Source organism: Nyctibius grandis, chromosome 2 (assembly GCF_013368605.1).
Source record: "Nyctibius grandis isolate bNycGra1 chromosome 2, bNycGra1.pri, whole genome shotgun sequence".
NCBI lineage: Eukaryota > Metazoa > Chordata > Aves > Nyctibiiformes > Nyctibiidae > Nyctibius > Nyctibius grandis.
The window spans coordinates 34,347,230-34,367,810 of NC_090659.1; the positions used below are offsets into that span (position 1 = coordinate 34,347,230).

Sequence of the window (20,581 nt, forward strand, 5' to 3'; positions counted from 1 at the left end):
TTTAAACTACAGGCTCGGCTCTAGCAAAAAAAAAAAAAAAAAAAAAAAAATCAAAAGAAGTCTAATTTAAGGTGAACACACATGTATATGATTTATGAACAGCATAAAAATAACACATATTAAGTTTTCCTTTAATGCTTCTTTGCCCTCCCCCAAAAATATGTAACACAATTTATAAGAAAAATATTAATCTGATAAACGTGCTACTGTTACGTTCTGCTGGCTGTTTATGCAACATATATTGTTACACCATAAATGTAAAACAATGCCATAACTAGCTAAATGCTTTAATTCCAAGTCTGTAAAATTCTACTAACCAAATATTATTTGTTTTTACCATCTAGATAAACTAGCTTAGGCTGTCACTCACTCCTTTTTATTCATTTTTTGTTTTGTCTTACTGCATGCATCTCTCACAAAGTGAAAAATGTCTATTTAAAGATAAGTGGAAATACCACAGTACATAACGTTTTCATGTCAAAATAATTACATTATTATATTCTGAGTTAAATAATATAAGATAGGAAAACATTTTGATATGCTTTTGACAGTTGTAATCCTGGCAGGATCAAATCAACTTCTTCCAAACTCATTTCTGCTAGATAAAAACAAAGAGCTCCTTAACTCGACCAGCCACCCCTCTCACCCATCTAAGCCCCCTCACAGAAGAGGGACAAACCAGGACAGAGGAACATCCTACTGTATTTTTTCCTTCAAAGCTGAGCCATGTTCTGGCCTGTCACAGAAGACTCATTTGTTCTCAAAAGCCAATGGAATTACATTAGCATGAAACATGAAATTTGGTAGTTGGATTGTTATGGAGAGATGACCCTCAAAATAACAAAAAAAAAAACAAACAAAAACCAAACCACTAGTTCTCTTCCTTTACATCTTTGTCATGGAACGAGTGTGGCTTTGCTGAGAGAGGGACTTAAAAACCGTGCAAGTGGAGGCACAGCTTGTGAGGCAAAGAGGTAGCGCTTGTGCTTGCACATGCTTTTCTGAAACACGTACTCCAAACAGTTTCTTGTGCACTCTTTATTTTCATGGCAGGAATACTCATGGCTTAAAGTGCTAGATTTTTTTTCCCCCCAGAAATCAATTCAGTCTGGATTTGTTGATACTGCTACATTTTTCTGATGGAGAGATGACAAAAATGTAATACTCCTTTATGAAGTGAAGTATTTTTTGATTTAATAAACCAAATTTAAGCTGCATTTAGGTACTTCTCTGTCTTGTGCTGCATTTTTACACATATATCGTGCACCATTTTTGTGTCCCCTATGGCATAAACCAAATATTTTCCATTATGCTATTCTCCATATGGTCTCCTAGTCCTTAATAAAGAGAAGAATTTATCTCGCTCCATTTCTTAGAGAAAAGAGCATAACTGTATTTTCATAATGTCTTTGATATAAATCCTTTGTTTGTTAAGGATACAGAAAGATATTTCAAAAGAAATGTCTCCCATGCAGTTATTATATTTCAGTAAGTATAATTAAAATAATTTTATTTGCAGCATTAATTTATATCTTGGAGATTTAACAATCTGTTAAAGGAGGATCCTGTTTTCACGGTCTGTGTTCACAAGTAATGACTCTATGTGTTTCATTTAAAGGTCAATATAATTCAAACTCATTTGGAGACAAATTCTCCTTAGGACTCGTATGCTTAGCAGATGAGAGTTGAGGTAACTACATTTAACATCAAGAAGATGACAGATTCATATCACCTGCAGACCCAGGCCAAGTTTGGGAGCTTAAAATAGCTTTTGGCAAGTATACAGTAAAACAGTTGCCCTATATAATAAGCACAGAAAAATTACACACCGATACATGTGCATACACAGTAGCAAGTCTTGAAGTGTTCCACAGAAATGTCAGTACTCCAGTAACCTGTTTTCTTCATATTTCTACTTCACCATTTCCCTTCTGACACAGAGATTACAACTTTCTTCCTTTTTAAAAGTATCACAAATTGTGATCACTTACTTTTTACATCATGAAATTTATGATGAATTCTTTTTTCTGTTCCTGAAAGTATTTTCCCCTTGGTGGTTCACTTTAATACTGTGACAATAAATGCATGTTTGCTGTCACGATGAGTGTGAGAGAAAGCTTTGTATTTCTGATGTCATTTTGATACATCACAGTGTTACAAAATGAAAAAAATCACCAAATCTAACACTTTACAATACTCTTTTCATTCATTTTACCAAAGGTAGCACATGACTTATTTAATATAAAGAAAATCGAGTTTCTATCTGCCCAGTTTTAATAAAATATCAGGACAAAATAACCATAAAATGTCCTGAATATTAATTTTCTATTCTCTAACATGCAGCAAACCGTCTTTGGTTTCAAACTGCACAGACAGACAAATTTATAACCAAGTATGTGCAATAGTAAGTAATAAATCGGCATACAGACATGAACGTATATCGATACGCGAAAACAGATTTTTAAAAAGCAGTTTTACTCAATAAAAGAAATCTTTGGCCTGTGAGAAATCAGTTGCATTTCCCATATCTTTTGTGGAGTCAAGGTTTCACTCCACATATACATGGCCATAAACAATTTCTAAACATCATCATAGCTGACACCAAATACCTGAACCAGATACTCTCAACCAAAATACAAAGAATAAAGTCAAAAAGGCATTAACTGAAACTATACAACTTCCTGTAACTCCAGCTACAGAATCTTTACATTTAAAGATACAAGGTATCAACGACAAAAATTAACAGGCTCCAAATTTGCAGGCAATACAGTCAAGGTTTCCAACCTAATTTTAAGGGAAATAATAATTAAAGACATGAAAGTCCCTCCACAACCCTCTCAAATTATACTGGCCATGAAGAAAGGGAAGAGGAGAGCTGGCATGATGTACAACACTGTACAACATCTTCAGTAGGTCACTGGTCTTTTAAATAATCTCTAGCGAACAAATAAGATTTCATAAAGTTTTTAGTAGATAATTACACTTCCTGATTTTGTAATTAGTGGAACTACATGTAATTACGTAATAATTATGACGGTAATTACGTAATTAAGATGTATAATTATGTAGTAAAAAACATTATGGAAATAAAAGCCATCTACTGTATAAGCACAATACATTTTTAAAAATAAATTCTGTATCATCTGTTTAAAGCTACCATTTTCCTCAAAATATCAAAGTGATTATGAGCCATCACTGGCAAGTTCTAAAATACATTTCTTATGAGACTTAAAAATCATACAGATAATTGTACCTTTTTTTAAACCTCTTTAAAGCCTTAGCTTTACATTATCCTCTTTATGTCTAGGCACATGTATACCAAATGGATTATACAGAATTAAATTGTTTTTATTTATATTTCCAGTTTCTACTAAAATAATTTTTAAAAAATTAGCATTGATGTCAGAATTCTGCTATCTACAAGACAGGATTATTTTTTTTTTGAGTAGACTGCCAGATCCCTCAAACTTAAGGGTCTTCTAAAAAGAAAAACATACTAGTCATACTCTAGAAACAAACTTTTCACTAGAGAAAAGAGCTTACTGCTATGAGAAGCAGTAGTCATTAAAAGAAGCCTTGTCACTTCTGACTTGCATTTAACAACAGAACTGCCCCCCATCAAAAAACAACCTGAAACTATTAAGAGAGATGAAACCAGAAAGACAAAGGTCTCTGTAAGAAAAATGCAAAGAGTTGCAGATAAAAAAGAAACAGTGAAGAATAAAGAGCTTCAAAAATATTTTCTGTTTAGAGAAACTCACAAGAGAACTGATAAAGGAGGCAGACGACATTAGATAGACCACACCACTGCATGGGCTCTAACAAGTTGGCATGTATCTATATACTTAATTTGGAAAAAAATGCTGAAGTGCAAATAAGAAGATATTTCTGTTCACTTTTTCCCACATACAGAAAAAAAAATCTATCCGTAGCAGCAGGACATTTATTTGAAGACATCAAATAACTATTCCAATTCAGGAGTCAGAAGTTAGTTAAGCCACTGCTTCATCCCACCTGCAACATTAATATAACGTGCAAGGAAAAAAAGTCTTCATTAATCAAAACCATTTTATTAGCGGTATGAGTCACAGCAAAAGCACTCCTGTCATGCCACAGACTTCCCATGTTGTGGACTTATCATAAGGGTTTAACTCATTATTTCCATTTATTTCATTCACAAGCAGAGAAAATAACTCAACAATTCATAACTCCAAGAGATGTGTCACAGCCCATTAAGTTTTGTGCTTAGAGAAAGGGTTATAGACATGTACAGTGTCATGGGGTTTACTTAGATTTTGTAGGTTTAACAAAAAGACCACATGAGCAGAAATAGAATGGAGAAAAAGTTACACTTAAGACATTAAAAATATATCCAACTGGCAACAAAAAAAAGTATGATCATTATGAGAGGATAACTTAGATTTAAAGAGCAGCTAACTGCCCATACATTACTTTAAAAGGGCCAAAAAACCTACAGTGAATAATTTTCAGTAGTTTTTGCTTTCCAAAAAGTTAGTGAGATTTAAAAATACTCAAGAAACAGTGACTCAAATTTAAAAAAAAAAAAAAATCCAGAAATCTTCCTCTTCAAAACAACACATTAAGGAACAATGAACAAGTGCTTTTGAAGATATACTCAAAGATTAAATTCTTGAAAATTATTATTTTACAATCTCTTCAAAACAATGTGATTAGAAGACAAAGTACTTGACAGCAAATGTGCAGAGGAGCATTTGTTTGCTTAGATGTAAAGATCACTATAGTGAACTGAAGTCTTAGTGATAGTGTCTGGAGATGTGACACAAACAGAAATGCTTTGTTTATCGAACTGTAGTCTCTGAAAAGAGATATGTCAAGTTTCGGCTGTTGCCATCTTAAAAATAAATGCATACACACACACACACGCATGTAGGTTATTTATATGATTTCTCCTTACCTTTCCCTGGAAAGCACACATAGGTAACTATATCCCCTTTCTCATTTATTGCAACAAGTACATTTTTGTAGTCTTCCTGCCTGTATATTGATAAAAATGTGGCAAATTGTTCTGATGCCAGAAGTCTCAGTTTCATTATACTAGTTTCACATACAGTACAATCCTTCCAGCTCCATCTCACGCCTGCTCTCCTCCCTTTATCTGACTGAACCTCCACGCTCTGTCTCGGAGCAGGAACACCTCCTTTCTCAGGCCCATACTTTCAACCACAGTTGCAGTTAGTCTGTCTCCCTCAGTCTCACCACCGTCACCAGCTGACTCAAGCACATACACTAAACCACACTGACAAGCAGCTCTGCCAACACCCACATTATAAACTGTCTTTTTTCAAAGAGTTATAAAAAAAATAAAATAATCACTTCAACCTGCTACTTGGCACACCAAGTTATGAACATACTGGGGAAAAACACCCAACACTGAAATGATAGGATTCACACAAATATTCAGAGCTGAATTTTATGGTTTTATGTCTAGGTCACACAGTTTAGAAGACTTTCATTTTTCTCAACACAATTTTGCAGGTTTATTCATGCATAAAGTAAACTAGGCACTTTTGGTGTTTGCATGGCAGGGTGGAGCAAGGCACACCCAAAGCTGTCATAAAAGCATGAAAATATCCTCTGAATATGCATTTGGTTTTACAAAACTGCAGTCCGTAAGTATACGATCAAAACAATTATATTCTGTTTCCACAAAGCAGCATGTATGTTGAAGATGTAGGTCTTCCTAACAAACAGGAACATTTAATCAAGTTTCCCAAGGCTGTCTTCCTCACATTCTCACTTTCTTCTGCTTACCCATTAAATGGATATGCCCAGACTTTTCGGAATACAATAACCATGGGCTCAATAGTTGAAAATATTCTTGAAAGAATACACTGCAGCACCTTTGCAATTTCTGTCCCTGAAATACTTAAACGCCTTGCGAACAAGACTTGTGACCTTCCCTCCCCTAGAAATGGGATGGTGGAAAGATGGTGGCTTTCAGTCCCATTCTACAGTATGGAACAGAAAAAATCCTATATGATCAGGATCCTGTTTCTCTAAAAAAATTGCAGCACCATAAACAACCTCAGTGATATTAATGCTTCTGGAATAATGCTGCCGTCGTGAATAAGGAGACTGCAGCATCCTTATCTTCCATGAAGACTTCTATTTCATGCCAGGAGGGGGAACCGAACTAGAGACGTCTGTGTAAGGCACAGTAGTTGTACTGATTTTATGTGGGCTCCATTTCTCTTTGTTTTTAAAGGTTTTCATTTTACTGTAGAAGCAAAATGAAAACAGTAATATCTTTGAATATTTAAGAATACCAATATTTGAATGGAATAATGATATAAAGCTTACAACACGCTATTTTGATCTCCTGATGACATAGCCATAAAAATACACTGGTTTCCATTTCTGAAGTTAAAGCATACAGAGCGAGCATACTCCTGTATTTAAACATCACGTGTTTAAAATAACCAATAGTCTACCTATCCTTTTTTCATCCAAATGAACAGAGGATGCTACTACTTTGCTAATCCTGCTGCTTCTCACTGCTCTGACTGCTCACCTAGGTAGCAATGTCTGACTAAAGCCACAACCCAGCTTTGAAAAATTAAGTGTAAGAAAGTCCTGAAAACATTTTAAGTATGTTACTAGTCACAATGGAGGACTTTTTTCTTTCCTGATCAAAAAAATAATTCAGAACAAACAGTCCTTATGGTATTATTGGTATCTGTAAATTAGGGGGTTTGGCATAGTGGTATTGAGAATTAAATTGGTTTTTGACCCCATACTAACTGTGCAACAGTTCCTAATTTAGAAAGACAGCAAAGAATTTCAGAATTTCACTTTTTGTAGGGTGAAAATTAAGAACCTTGCACTGTATCACAGTGTTAACATATTAAACTGTATCATCATGACAGACCTTAAACTTCAGGGTGAATGGAAACAGTTGTTTGGAGGACAAATGATACTATTAATAATAGGACTAAAGACCCATAACTATATAATCCAGATATTCCTGGATAGTATAGCTGACAGCTAACTTCACCAGTCACTGAAACAATAAAGCGTCATGTAGACCAAACAGCTTATTTTTGATTCTTACAGGGAAAAGATGAACCAACAACAGTATACAATGATTACAGTGCATCACAAATGAAACATGAGTGAACAATGTTGTTGCAAATGCTGTAAACACCATACTGGTATAAATAAACAGAAGACCAGTCTGCAAAACATGTTAATTAATCCTTCTGCTGTATTCCACTCTGACAGATCTGACCTATTGAAAGTCTATTAAAAAAAAAACAAGGCAGAGAAGTGGAAAACTGTCCCCCTGTTCCTGCAAAAAGTCAGGTTTGTAGTTGAACAACTTAGGTGACAGCACACAGGTTTCAAGTATGTTAAAACTCTAAGAAAATATTCTCTCACCCATTGTGTAGAGAATAAGCTTCAGAAAGCAAAATTCATCTTAGATATGAAGAGCTCTCTATAGTAAGTACAGTGAAGCACCAGAAGAAACTGGTTGTAAAATCTGACAAGTTGTAGAACCTGCATCACCAGAGGTTTTTTAAATGTAGCCTATCTTTAAAAAGTAGGCTATGGTATTGATCCTCTTGCAGGGAAAGGGAGCAGGTTGAATGTCTTTTTGAACTCCCACTGATTTCACAATTATTATTTTAGATTCCATTTCAATAAATAGCATGGACCTTCAATATAAATAGCTGAACAAACAAAAGCTGTTCTGTAATTAAGGTTCTTTATTTTGAAGAGGCAAGTATAGAAAATGCAAGGGAACTAGCAGTGAAATCTCAAGGTTCTGAATGAGATAAGACATGAATTCTTTCAAACTATGGTGGAAAACACATTTATATCTTGAATCTCCAGCCACTGAAAAATCTTTCTTTTTATAGAAGAATACTCCAAGAGGAGTAACAACCTAAAGCTGCTGTTAAGAATAAACAGAATCTACAAGAAAGAACTGGTCTTAAAAACTCAGGAAAAATGGCAATAAAAGGTAGAATTGCCTGAAGTCCATGCAATTTAGGCTTTGGAAAACAACGTCCCAAAACAAAGCAAAAAACCTCCCAAATGAAAAATCAAAACAACAGTAAATAAGTGGTTTAGTCACACAAAAAAGTAAAGAGGAGACTGAAAACACCAAAGATGTACAAAACCTAAATTAAAACTTTGCCACCATTTTTGATAAAACCAATGATGCTGATCACTGGTCAAGGACAGAATGGCTCATGAATGATGGCATGGAAACAAAATTTTTTGGCTTCCAAGGGAACACAAACACGAGCTTCATGTTATGAAGGGGGTTCACTAAATTCCCACTTCACCACTACAACAAAATGGGAATATGAAAATTATTTCAATCCTACAGCGTTTTAAATTAAGTATATAAAATCAGTAACATATATTACCTGAAAACAGAACACTGGTATCTATAAAATAAAAGTGACCCAAACAGCCATAGGCAATTATCCTCAAGTTCTGCATGTATTTTACAGCTATAGAAAGATTACTTCCTCCCTGAAGTACCTGAAAAATGGGACAAAATTGTACATAGGTTCACTAGACTCACCTAGTTAGTTTTTAGACTCACCTAGTTAGTTCTCTTTGAAGAGAATCAATTTTCAAAGGAAAACTAACAGATCTAATTTAGCCTAATTTAGCTGGCCTTAACACGTGCTGCACCACCAAGACTGAAATCTCTAGCTGGCTGAATAAGACTATACAATTACTTTCAAATAGCTAAGAAAAAGATAAAAATACACCATGCTGAAAGATAAACTGTCCAAGAGAACAGAAGGTCCTAGCAGAGTTCTCACAATTCCTTGAGAATTACTCCGGAAACTAATTTTATCGAACTTCCTCCAATTAGTGGTGAGGGTCCAAGAAAAATTTTCTGATTAAGGCAGAAGGTAGGAAATTGTGTGAATGCAGAAGCCACCATATTATTTTTCAGAGATAATTCATTAACCTTGAAGTCTAAAATTACAAATGAGGTTAAGTAGTCCAAAATGAATGAAGCCACGAAAATTAAAGTAAAACAAAATGCCATGAACCTGAGATATGAACTCATGGTTCCAAAATGACAGAAGGAAAAAAAAACAACTTCAAACTTCAAGATTTCTACCATTACTTAACTACAAGTTAATGATACGATACAGCTATGAACAGGGCATAGGTGACTCAAGAAAGCATGAGCAGAGGTACTTCCAGCAAACATACAGATATAAGACACTGGAGAGACACCATCTAAAATGCCATGTAGTTTCTCATACTCAAAGATTAATTCAATCTAGAAAAGACTGCACACAAAGGTGCTGAGGAAGGATCATGCAGCAGAGACCAATTCTTCCTAAAGAAAGCTAAGAGCGTCTCTGCCTTAGTTTAAAACAAAATAGAGATGTTACTGCTGTTTCAAAAGGCATAGTGGAAAACATCAGGGAAGGGAAATAAATAAACATTTAGTGAATTGACATAAACCAGCCACAAACAAGTTAGAATAGGAAAATTGAAGTGAATTTTCAGCCATCATAGAACAAAAGTTTGAAACACATCTTGAACAGCAGTGAAAGGGGAAGAACCACCCACAGGTTTCAAAATGAAGTGCCATAAACTTGCAGAACTTGCAGTCCTTAAAGATGTGGTGGTCTGCGGTAGCAGGGGATTGGATGTGATCACCCATGAAGCCTCTTCTGCTCTTATGTCTTTATATTAGGCAAGAGATCTACACACAAAGTAATTAGGTTTCAGCTAGCAGTAGCATCCACCATATAACATTCCTTCAGTACATCTACAAAGTTGTATTAGACTAAGATGGCTACACAGCGTGATCTTCTTTGGATGTACAAAGTCATTCTGAAGTGCAAGCATCAGAGTGAGTTCACTGTCTTAGAGGGATTAGGAAAATAAATTAGAACCTCTAAAAGAAGAAAGTACACCAGGCCAAAACCAGCCCATTCACCTATTTGAGCATTTTTTAGCTAAGAGGTCACGCTATTTTGATTTTCATATAAGGCTTATCAAAATAACATCTAGAAAGACTGAGTTTTGTTCAGTCTCTTTCCATCACCCAGCAACCTAGCTGGTGACGCAGGGCAGGGGCGGGGAAGACTGTCACAGAAGAGCATCTATCAGAATAGTGGTCTCCAGCGGTAGCACCTTTTCTTCACAGCCACCACCAGAACCATGCTGAGGATGCAGCGGAAGTGCTCTCTGTGGACAATGCACTTCAACGGTGGGACCCAAACACAGCTTTATTCAGAGTTTCAAGCTGGCCAAGCATTAGCACACCTTCAGAAATACTCTTCTGTCAGCTTGAAAATCACTTAGCTGCACAAAACCTGTGCATTCATTACAGCTTAGAAATGGTTTAGTTCAGAAATGTTATGGTAATTGGGAGAAGAAAAAAAATAATCTTCCGAACATTAGCTTAATCCGTATATTTAAGAGAGCTTTGTAGACAATTAACATTACTGCTTTTCTTATGCCATCATTTTCTCCCTGATAAGAAGCGTCTCTTCAATATTAATAGTTGAATGTAAGTTTTAATCGGCTTTTCTTTCAGATATTGTATACATATGTTTTAATTAATCTGTTTACTGAAGCTGACATGTCCTTCAAACTTCAAGCAAAGAGATTTCTCTAATGGTGTAACATGCAAGAAAAGCACTTTTTCCAAAGCGCAGTCACTTCAAAAGAAGAAAGGGTGCATGTAATGTATTGTTAAAGTGGTTAACTCCAACACAACACACTCCTCTTACAGGGGATTCCTAAATTCATACCTTCTTCTATTTTCTGTTTTAGATTACAGCCTTGTAGTTCAGATTTGAAGAGTATAAATGTGTAGGTCTAGTTTCTAGCATGCAAGTTGCTATTAAACTATAGGTAATTAATTAAAAATTTAAACTTACCTTTCTCATCTTCAGCAATCACTTTATCCATCGCGTACTCCACATCAAAAATGTATCGGTAAAAGCAGAGCTGAGTGTACAGGGCCTTATCAGAATACTGTAATGTAAGAAGACAGTAATTAAAAACCCAACTCAAAAGTGAGTCTCTTGCACCCATTTATAAGCCTGCTATCAAAAGGTGATTCTGTTTTTTTCTAACAGTTTATATGTTCCATTCACATCAGATTTTGGAACTATTATTATTATGCTGCAAAATCTCTTTACTACATCTCTACACTTTTTCTCACAATTTACACCAAGCCTTTATATGAATCATATTAAAATTATCCGTTCTTACAGAAACATAAATCGCATTTATCCATTCTTACAGATATGCTTATCACAGTGACGCTTTGGCCACAAAATGAAGTCATAATAATGATGGGACAAAGGAATAACTTTAGTGCTTTAGTATATTGTACAATGCAATGATCTCAAAAAAGAAAAAGAACTAATGTATATTTTTGATGAATACAGGTGTTTGGCTGTGTTCCCCCCCTCCCCTCCCCGCCCCAGAGCTGTGGTTACATAAACCGTGAACAAGCCATTCAAATAAGAACACGTGTATATATACCTTTACAGCTATGTCATCACCTGCTCTACACATCTGTGAAGGCTACCGCATGTTAGTAATCGCACATTTAGTTCAAAAATCTGCAGGTGTGTACATGTGGAATATGATACTCAATTAAATGCTTTGAATGTCAGTGATGTCAAGCCTCTGTGCTGTTCCTCTGGTTCAAAGGTATACATGCCTGTATGCAGTCGTATCACTGTCGCCATTCTCTGCACTAGAAGATCGCTCAAATACACATAAGATCCATCTTGTCCACGCTACAACCAAACCCTTTCAAGTTAATCTTCTTGAACTCTTGTTCAATAAAACCACATTCCAGTCCCTGCTGTTTAAGCTATTGGAGTTCAAGTATTGGCCAACAATGGTTTGAAGAGTTGTGCATTACAAAAATCATAATTGAGATAACTGTAACAGCATCAAACTGGAAGTAGTGTCCATTTTAATACATTTAGTACACATGTACATACTCTTTAAGATTTTCTTGGTGAGCTACAAAACGAACAAAGAACGTTGTTAGACCAATGTAAAACTGCGACTCACATACCACATGGAACGATCCTGAAAATGCAGCGGAAGAGCAACTGGTAAACTATTTCTGCTTATTGGAATTCTGCTTTAACTTAGCTTTTCAGTCTTCTACCCAATCAAGCCAAGTTTTGTTACTAAATTCAGCTAATTTTACACTTCTACTGACATGTTATAAAGTATCTATAACTATTAAGCAACTCATGTTGAGACATTTGACAACTATTACTACTGCTTAGTTATTTTTGGTATATTTTAACAGTATACTCTTTTCCACTTCATGTGAACCTATTTCAAAAAAAGACACACAGAAGCTTGTTTTATTCCTTATTAGCTATTCTACGATATGCATCATCATTATACTATTATACGCCAGTTATTTTTAGTAAATCCTGATTACTGCTTCCTGAAGAAGAAAAAAGGAGGACGACAGCGATTAAGTTATTTGTTTAGTTTTTTAGATTCAGCTGTAATTGCTGGTACACATCTCCCTGACTGCACACATGAAGCAGGTTGAATAGAACACTGAAATTACCTCCTTCATAATAGTTTGTTTTGATAATGTATTGTGTGTCGAGATGATGAGAAACAGTTGCTGTCAATTTGATTAGCCATTATATTTTTATGTTAATTGCCATTATTGGGTCCATTCTGTTTAGTGTCACCATAGAAGCCATACAATGTTAGCATAAATAACAAATTGGAGTAAATTAGGAAGATATATTTTTGCCAATTCATTTTAATTGCCCCTCAGTCCTTCCGTCGGTTAACGCAGCTGTTGACCCATAATAAGCACTAGGTCAATATAGCTGCTTGTCAATTCAGAAATGCAAAGTGCTGTGTTGCTGGTAATGGATATACAACAACCTTTGCCAGCCAACTGAAGCAAACGAATGACAACCCACATGAAAGAATAAAGCATCAGCTATAGAGTTTAGTGACCTGATATTAGTAGGCAGGCTAATTGAAAGTCACTGCTTAAATGGATAAAGAAAATACAAAAATCAGTATGTAAAAATGCATACATGCACACATAGACATATATATATACACACAATTTTTTTTTACTCATAATGTGCTAGTTTCTCCTTCCCTTGAGCTTCCTGCCACATCTTACAGTCAGTAATTGGTGGAAAACAAAAGGGTTTGAAGATTTTCACGCAATTAAGTATGAATATTATGGCATAGTTATGAATCCAAGGAAGAGGTACCTTAAATTTAAAAGGACTTCAGGAATTACTTATATCATCATTTCTTATATTTCCTTAATTTCTGATAACCTGTAGGTTTAGAAAAGGGGAAAAAAGCCCAATCCCTGAAACTTCAAACCCAAGCAATATTTTACTTTTAAAGGTGAATTTTTTGTGTAAAGAAAACCTGATACCCCTAACGTTATGGTAGGAACTTGCGCTAAATTTGTATCATCATTTATGCATCTTTTCTTCCCATGAAAAACTGAATGGTGAGTACCTGAAAATAAAACTCTACTTTGAAGATCTTATTTCTTCCATGATGTTTGATTTCTTGATTTCATTAAGAACTGACTTCAGCAGGTAAGTTTCCTCCTTCGACAGCTTCCATTCATAGAAAGAACACTTTGTTCTTTCAACACAACCAAACATTATTTTTTTTTAAACTGCATTTAAAACAGCAATAAACAGATGAAGGAACCAAAGGTATATAGTTTGCATTCAGCACAGTTATTCACTCCTTTGACAGAAAAATTAGACTTCTAATATAAAAATAACAGATGTAATAAAAAAAGTTCATTGTACTTAGCCAACAAAATATGAATTTAAAGAAATCTAGGTTTAATATGGTTGCAGACCTGTTTCCTGTAGCATCAGGAAGCCAACTGCAAATCTCCAACCTGCCTTCTCAGGAAGAATTTAAGACTACACAGACTACGTAATAGAAAACTAATGGTGTCTTCTCAACAGAATTGGTAAATTATGAATACTGGAAAAGCAAATTTTCCCATGACTAATCACAAAATGAGGGTACAAAATTTTCAGTCATGAAAAGAAAATCTTGCTCAGCTACCACACATGCCAGGGAATACTCACTAGGGCATACATTAGGAAAGGAGACTTCACAGGCGCAATGCATTCGTATATCTGGAGTTCCTGAAGGTCAGCTGTGCCTCCACATGTGCCCAAGTCCACCCTGGCTTGACTGCAATGATTAGCTTAGTATTTGTCTTGTCCCTACAGCTGCTGATGTTTGAACAAGACACTGGACCGAAGGGTAGCACCATCTCTTCTCTTTGCCTGTCTCACAAATGCCTCTGGAGCAAGGCCCCCTTGTGCGCTCACTCCACCTCTGTGGCCCAGCAAACCATGATGTGTTTTTCCCGCATCAAAGCAAAATTTCAAGTGGAGAACGGTCCCAACTCCCTCACTCCATAACAGTGTAGTCAGCACGTAGGGCATTTTTCCAGAAGCAGCAGTATGCAACCCTTCTGGCAAGAACAGAGAATTGAACTTCATTTTCTTCATCTTGCATGGAAAGAGTGAAAAAATTGCCAGTGTCCACCTTTCCTCCTCTTTTTTAGAAATGCCAAAGCTCAACTCTCTGAAAGTAAGGGGACCTGGAAAGATTTAACCATTGGCGAGCATCTTCCTACCCTAAACACAGTGCCTGAGGAGAACTTAAGATGCACTGTCTCTCACCAGGTTTTCTGTTATGGAAGAAAGGTTGGTGCCAGCTGCATTTAGGTGTTGAAATTAGAAGGCCCCTCCCTCAGTGCTGGCTGTTTTAGATTACATCCCAAGGAACTTCAGTTGAGATGCCTCATTCTCCTCCATCCTGTTAACAGGATGCCTGAGTGGCTAACACACCAACATTTAAAATATATCCAGTAGCTAAGGGCAGCATGGTGACCTAGAGAATCCAGGTAAGAAAGGTCTGAGGAAAGGAAAAAGGGAAAAATAAACAGAAGGAAAAGTTGATGGAAATGCACGACAGCAAGGTAGCAGAAGACTCAACAAATGATCCTAGTTCTGAAGTTTTACTTACTTAGACACAGTTAGATACAGTGCTGTTCTACTACACATCTTTCAAGCAGCATGTAAAACCTCTGTATCTTTAAAGTGTACATTTGAATAGGACAGAAAACTAAATGCCCCTACTTAGATTAATTTTCTTTGAACCGTTGTGAATTCCTGTATTAACCAAAGTCAGATGTGATGGTCAATGTTTTTTCAATGATTTTTAGATTGGTCATATTCCTCTACAGCAAGTTGAAGTCTTTTATTTACTCTTCGGCATCTCCCAAATTCCTGTACTTCTCTATAGTCCCACCACACCCACAATCCTTTAAATCTTTTCTGCATTCTCATTTTTTTCTGCCCTTTTGCTTTCTTCTGCACCTGACTCTCTCCCGTTTCTTCAAGCCTTCTCTGTGGTGGTGTTATTTTGTATTCCTTGTCATTTACTGTTTTCTGTTCTGTCACCTATGGTTTTATGGATGAAGACAGCAACAAGAAATTAAAATCCACAAAAAACTCCCCCTTCTAGTTTGCTAACTCTATTAGACTGCTTTGCAACGGAGATAATTTCCACAGGCTACAGAAGTTATTTGTATTACTTCAATTAATTATAATACAAAACAGTGGCACCACTTCATTAATCAGCTGCTTGAGAGAGTTACTTTTGTGAAAAGCCTTTTTGGTAATTTGATTAGAAAGAATAGTGGCTCTTACTACTGTGATATGATTCAGTATGTCCATCAAACAAATCCTTTAGAACTAGTTCTTAATATTTTAAAAACGGGAAAGAAAGAAGAGGAAATAGAAAAGAAGTCTCTTGGCAGAAAAATGTGTCTCAGAGACTCTTTCAAGGCTTAGATGTAATGGAGCAAAGCATACAGGAAATACTTCAGTGCTTTGAGAGGCATTTCCTCCCCTCCCCCCCTTAGAAAGATGCAGTAATTAAAACCTAATTATTATCTTCATTTTAAACAAAACCTAAAGTGAATACCAATTAATAACAACATACTAATGAGCATCTGCTGTGATGAAATTGAATATGAATGTGCTGCAAATTTCGGGTAATTTATTTTTTCGGGGAAGTGCCACTGGTCTCAATCTACTGCTGGAAGACTGTATAGACTGTACACATTTTCCATCGTGTCGCTCATGTGCCGCAATTTCTATTTTCAAAAAGAAGGAATAGCTCAGCTTTGCGGGTGTTTATATATCCAAATGCTATCCATGCTACAATGATTTCAAGGCAATAAACTGAAGTGTAAGGCGGTGTTTTACACACCTCACATATTCTTTTGTAAAACCAGGGCAGCTGCATCACACCCTATTCACCACCAGATTCTGAAAAGAGCTAGCAAAGTTTGAATTAATGTTACACTGAATACTCATAAGGTGCATACCCTTCACCTCATGCCAATGCTGATGTATACTGAAGTCTGGTCTTCTTGTGCACCACAAAACCTAGTTAAAACACAGTGCTAGTCTGTCTCGAACAGGCTGAAACAAACTGTGCAACTAAAACTTCACATAAAAAAAAGGTGAAATAAAAGTACATCTAAAATGCAGCCTTTATGCTTTAGTATACAAGCAGTTTTTGAAGATATACACCCAATTCCATTAAAAACATGAGATGGTCAGTCAGCATCTTTCCTGACAGCAGCATTGGTTATAAACTAAATGGGGAGGTGTGTGGGGGAGGTGTGGGCGTGTGTGTGGTTTCCTTCTTAACCCTTCAAACTGTCCACTGTCTCAATCAATATTGTTTTTTTTTAATGACTATGACTCACAGAGTCCATTAAAGAAGTAAAAGGAAACTGAAACAGATGTGGCAGGATTTGGGTATGATGAAATTTTCCCCAGTGCTTACGTTAACATGGACTGTCTGACAAAAGTTCTTCCATATACTTGCAGGGGTCAATGGGAAAAAAAAAAGCACAGCAGAAGACTGGATATTCTTGTACATTATGAGATTTTTTTTTTCCATTAAGTAACTGAAATGACAAGAACTTCTGCTGGTTTAAGTCCTGTTTAACAATTAGTGAGAACATTACAGAGGATCTAATTGTAAAAGCCAACTCTGGACTGCAATGCCAGCAAAGGAACAGAAAAGTGAGTGAGGAGCTGGGTGAAGATGATAACATCTGCTGACAAGGGACATCAGACTGAATGAAGGGGTTAACAGAATACCTCCAGGGTGGATCCTGACAATACTATTACTAAACATTTTCATTAAGAAACCCTGGTGAAAAAGTAGCTGGCTATTAACGAGACTTAAGGGGCATGAGCATGGCAGAATAGAAAAGGAAGAAAATTTAATAAGCAAAATATTTCTGGCTGTAACAAAGAAGCTGAATGAATTATCTAAAACTGCAGAGAGTCCCAAGCTGGAACTGTTCTGCTTTGAGGCTTCATAAGATGATGCCTCAAGGCACATGGCACAGACATAGGATGATCAGCAAGTGCCAGCAGACCCGACAGTACTTAACTATAGAGCTCTGGAGCTCTTGGTTGTAGCGACCATGAGATGGTAGAGTTCAGGATCTCATGTGGCAGGAACAGAATAGCTAGCAGAATCACAACCCTGGACTTCAGGAGGGCCAACTTTGGCCTCTTCAAGCAATTGCTAGGGGAAATCCCATGGGACAGGGTACTAGAAGGTAAGGGGGCTCAAGATAGTTGGTTAGCATTCAAGGACTGCTTCTTCCGAGCTCAAGATCAGAGCATCCCAACAGGTAGGAAGTCAAGGAAGGGTACCAGGAGACCTGCATGGTTGAACAGGGAACTGCTGGGCAAACTCAAGTGGAAGAAGAGGGTGTACAGATCATGGAAGGAGGGGCTGGCCACTTGGGAGGAACGTAAGTCTGTTGTCAGAGGATGTAGGGAGGCAACTAGGAAAGCTAAGGCCTCCTTGGAATTAAACCTTGCAAGAGAGGTCAAGGACAACAGAAAGGGCTTCTTCAAATACATTGCAGGTAAAGCCAACACTAGAGGCAATGTAGGCCCACTGATGAATGAGGTGGGGGCCCTGGAGACAGAGGATAAAAAGAAGGCGGAGTTACTGAATGCCTTCTTTGCCTCTGTCTATACTGCTGGAAGCTGTCCTGAGGAGCCCCGGACCCCTGCGGCCCCAGAAGAAGTCAGGATAGAGGAGGAATCTGTCTTGGTTGATGAGGGCTGGGTCAGGGACCAATTAAGCAACCTGGACGTCCATAAATCCATGGGCCCTGATGGGATGCACCCGCAGGTGCTGAGGGAGCTGGTGGAAGTCATTGATAGGCCACTCTCCATCATCTTTACTAAGTCGTGGGCAACGGGAGAGGTGCCTGAGGACTGGAGGAAAGCGAATGTCACTCCAGTCTTCAAAAAGGGCAAGAAGGAGGACCCGGGTAACTATAGACCGGTCAGCCTCACCTCCATCCCGAGAAAGGTGATGGAACAACTTGTCCTTGGTGCTGTCTCTAGGCACATCAAGGATAGGGGGATCATTAGGGGCACTCAGCATGGCTTCACCAAGGGGAAGTCATGCTTAACCAACTTGATAGCCTTTTATGAGGACATAACCCGGTGGATAGATGATGGTAAAGCTGTGGATGTGGTCTATCTCGATTTCAGTAAAGCGTTTGACACGGTCTCCCACAGCATCCTCGCAGCTAAACTGAGGAAGTGTGGTCTGGATGATTGGGTAGTGAGGTGGATTGTGAACTGGCTGAAGGAAAGAAGCCAGAGAGTGCTGGTCAATGGGACTGAGTCCAGTTGGAGGTCTGTGTCTAGCGGAGTCCCTCAAGGGTCGGTACTGGGACCAGTACTATTCAATATATTCATTAATGACTTGGATGAGGGAATAGAGTGCGCTGTCAGCAAGTTCGCTGATGACACAAAACTGGGAGGAGTGGCTGACACACGGAAGGCTGCGCAGCCATTCAGAGAGACCTGGACAGGCTGGAGAGTTGGGCGGGGAGTAATTTAATGAAATATAATAAGGGCAAGTGTAGAGTCCTGCATCTGGGCAAGAACAACCCCATGTACCAGTACAAGTTGGGGGCAGAGCTGTTGGAGACCAGCGTAGGGGAAAGGGACCTGGGGGTCCTAGTGGACAACAGGATGACCATGAGCCAGCAGTGTGCCCTTGTGGCCAAGAAGGCCAATGGCATCCTGGGGTGTATTAGAAGGGGTGTGGTCAGCAGGTCACGAGAGGTTCTCCTCCCCCTCTACTCTGCCCTGGTGAGGCCGCATGTGGAATATTGTGTCCAGTTCTGGGCCCCTCAGTTCAAGAAGGACAGGGAACTGCTAGAGAGAGTCCAGCGCAGAGCCACGAAGATGATTAAGGGAGTGGAACATCTCCCTTATGAGGAGAGGCTGAGGGAGCTGGGTCTCTTTAGCTTGGAGAAGAGGAGACTGAGGGGTGACCTCATTAATGTTTATAAATATGTAAAGGGCAAGTGTCATGAGGATGGAGCCAGGCTCTTCTCAGTGACATCCCTTGACAGGACAAGGGGCAATGGGTGCAAGCTGGAACACAGGAGGTTCCACATAAATATGAGGAAAAACTTCTTTACGGTGAGGGTGACTGAACACTGGAACAGGCTGCCCAGAGAGGTTGTGGAGTCTCCTTCTCTGGAGACATTCAAAACCCGCCTGGACGCGTTCCTGTGTGATATGGTCTAGGCAATCCTGCTCCGGCAGGGGGATTGGACTCGATGATCTTTCGAGGTCCCTTCCAATCCCTAACATTCTGTGATTCTGTGATTCTGTGGAAGGATGAAGCTGTTGGATCACTAATGGTGGTAGATCACCTCTACTTCAAGCTGGCAGTGTAAGCAAAGACATGAAACAAACCCTGTTCCTCTTCCTTGGAGACATGTTGTTTTTTTAAACAAAAAGACTGTCATCTGTGCTTAACAAACAGTTTATTATTTTAATTATATATATGCAACCCTCTCCCCTATTCCTGGTCTAGTGTGTGCTCTACTGCTCATCTGAGCATTTGGTAAACCAAATTCAACTCACTAATCCAGCAAAAATTACTCACCTCTTTTCTAATCTGTCAGAAAACTAACCCCCAAAATCTAACTGCCTCCCTGTGTGGTCAACAGCTGGCACAAGGCGAAACAGCAAACCGCACAGTAGCTGATGTGAATAAGCCAAACTAGCTACTGTTAGCAAGGGAAGACAGTATGTTCCCCTGCTTGTAGTTTTGAGTTTGAGCTCCTTCTTGCACCCACTGCTCAAGCTCATCTAAGCAGCGCAGTAAGACCTGGCGCTGAGAACACAAGCCTTAACTAAGAATCACTCTTTTTTTTTTTGGATGGGGGAATCACTTGCCTCACATACACATGTTATTGCGAAGTGTTCTTTACTCTGAAATTTTCAGCATCAAGATGCTTATGACTAATTTTTTATATTACTAATATTTAATACAATTATACAAGAGACAAGCATATAAAACTTGTGACTGAGACCTGAACAAGACCAGACACTACCTGCTCTGAGGTATCTTTTTTCTAAGAACATTGTAACAGCAATCAACTACTAATTGT

General features: G+C 37.9%; 1 protein-coding gene across 1 annotated transcript in view; it reads right to left on the reverse strand.

Annotated features, from left to right (window-relative positions):
- Nucleotides 1-20,581, reverse strand: part of POLA1 (DNA polymerase alpha 1, catalytic subunit) — a 216,212-nt gene that overhangs the window by 34,536 nt on the left and 161,095 nt on the right. The window contains exon 36 of the mRNA XM_068420791.1: nt 10,917-11,013. Within this exon, the coding sequence (XP_068276892.1) occupies nt 10,917-11,013 (97 nt within the window). The remainder of the gene's footprint in view (nt 1-10,916; nt 11,014-20,581) is intronic.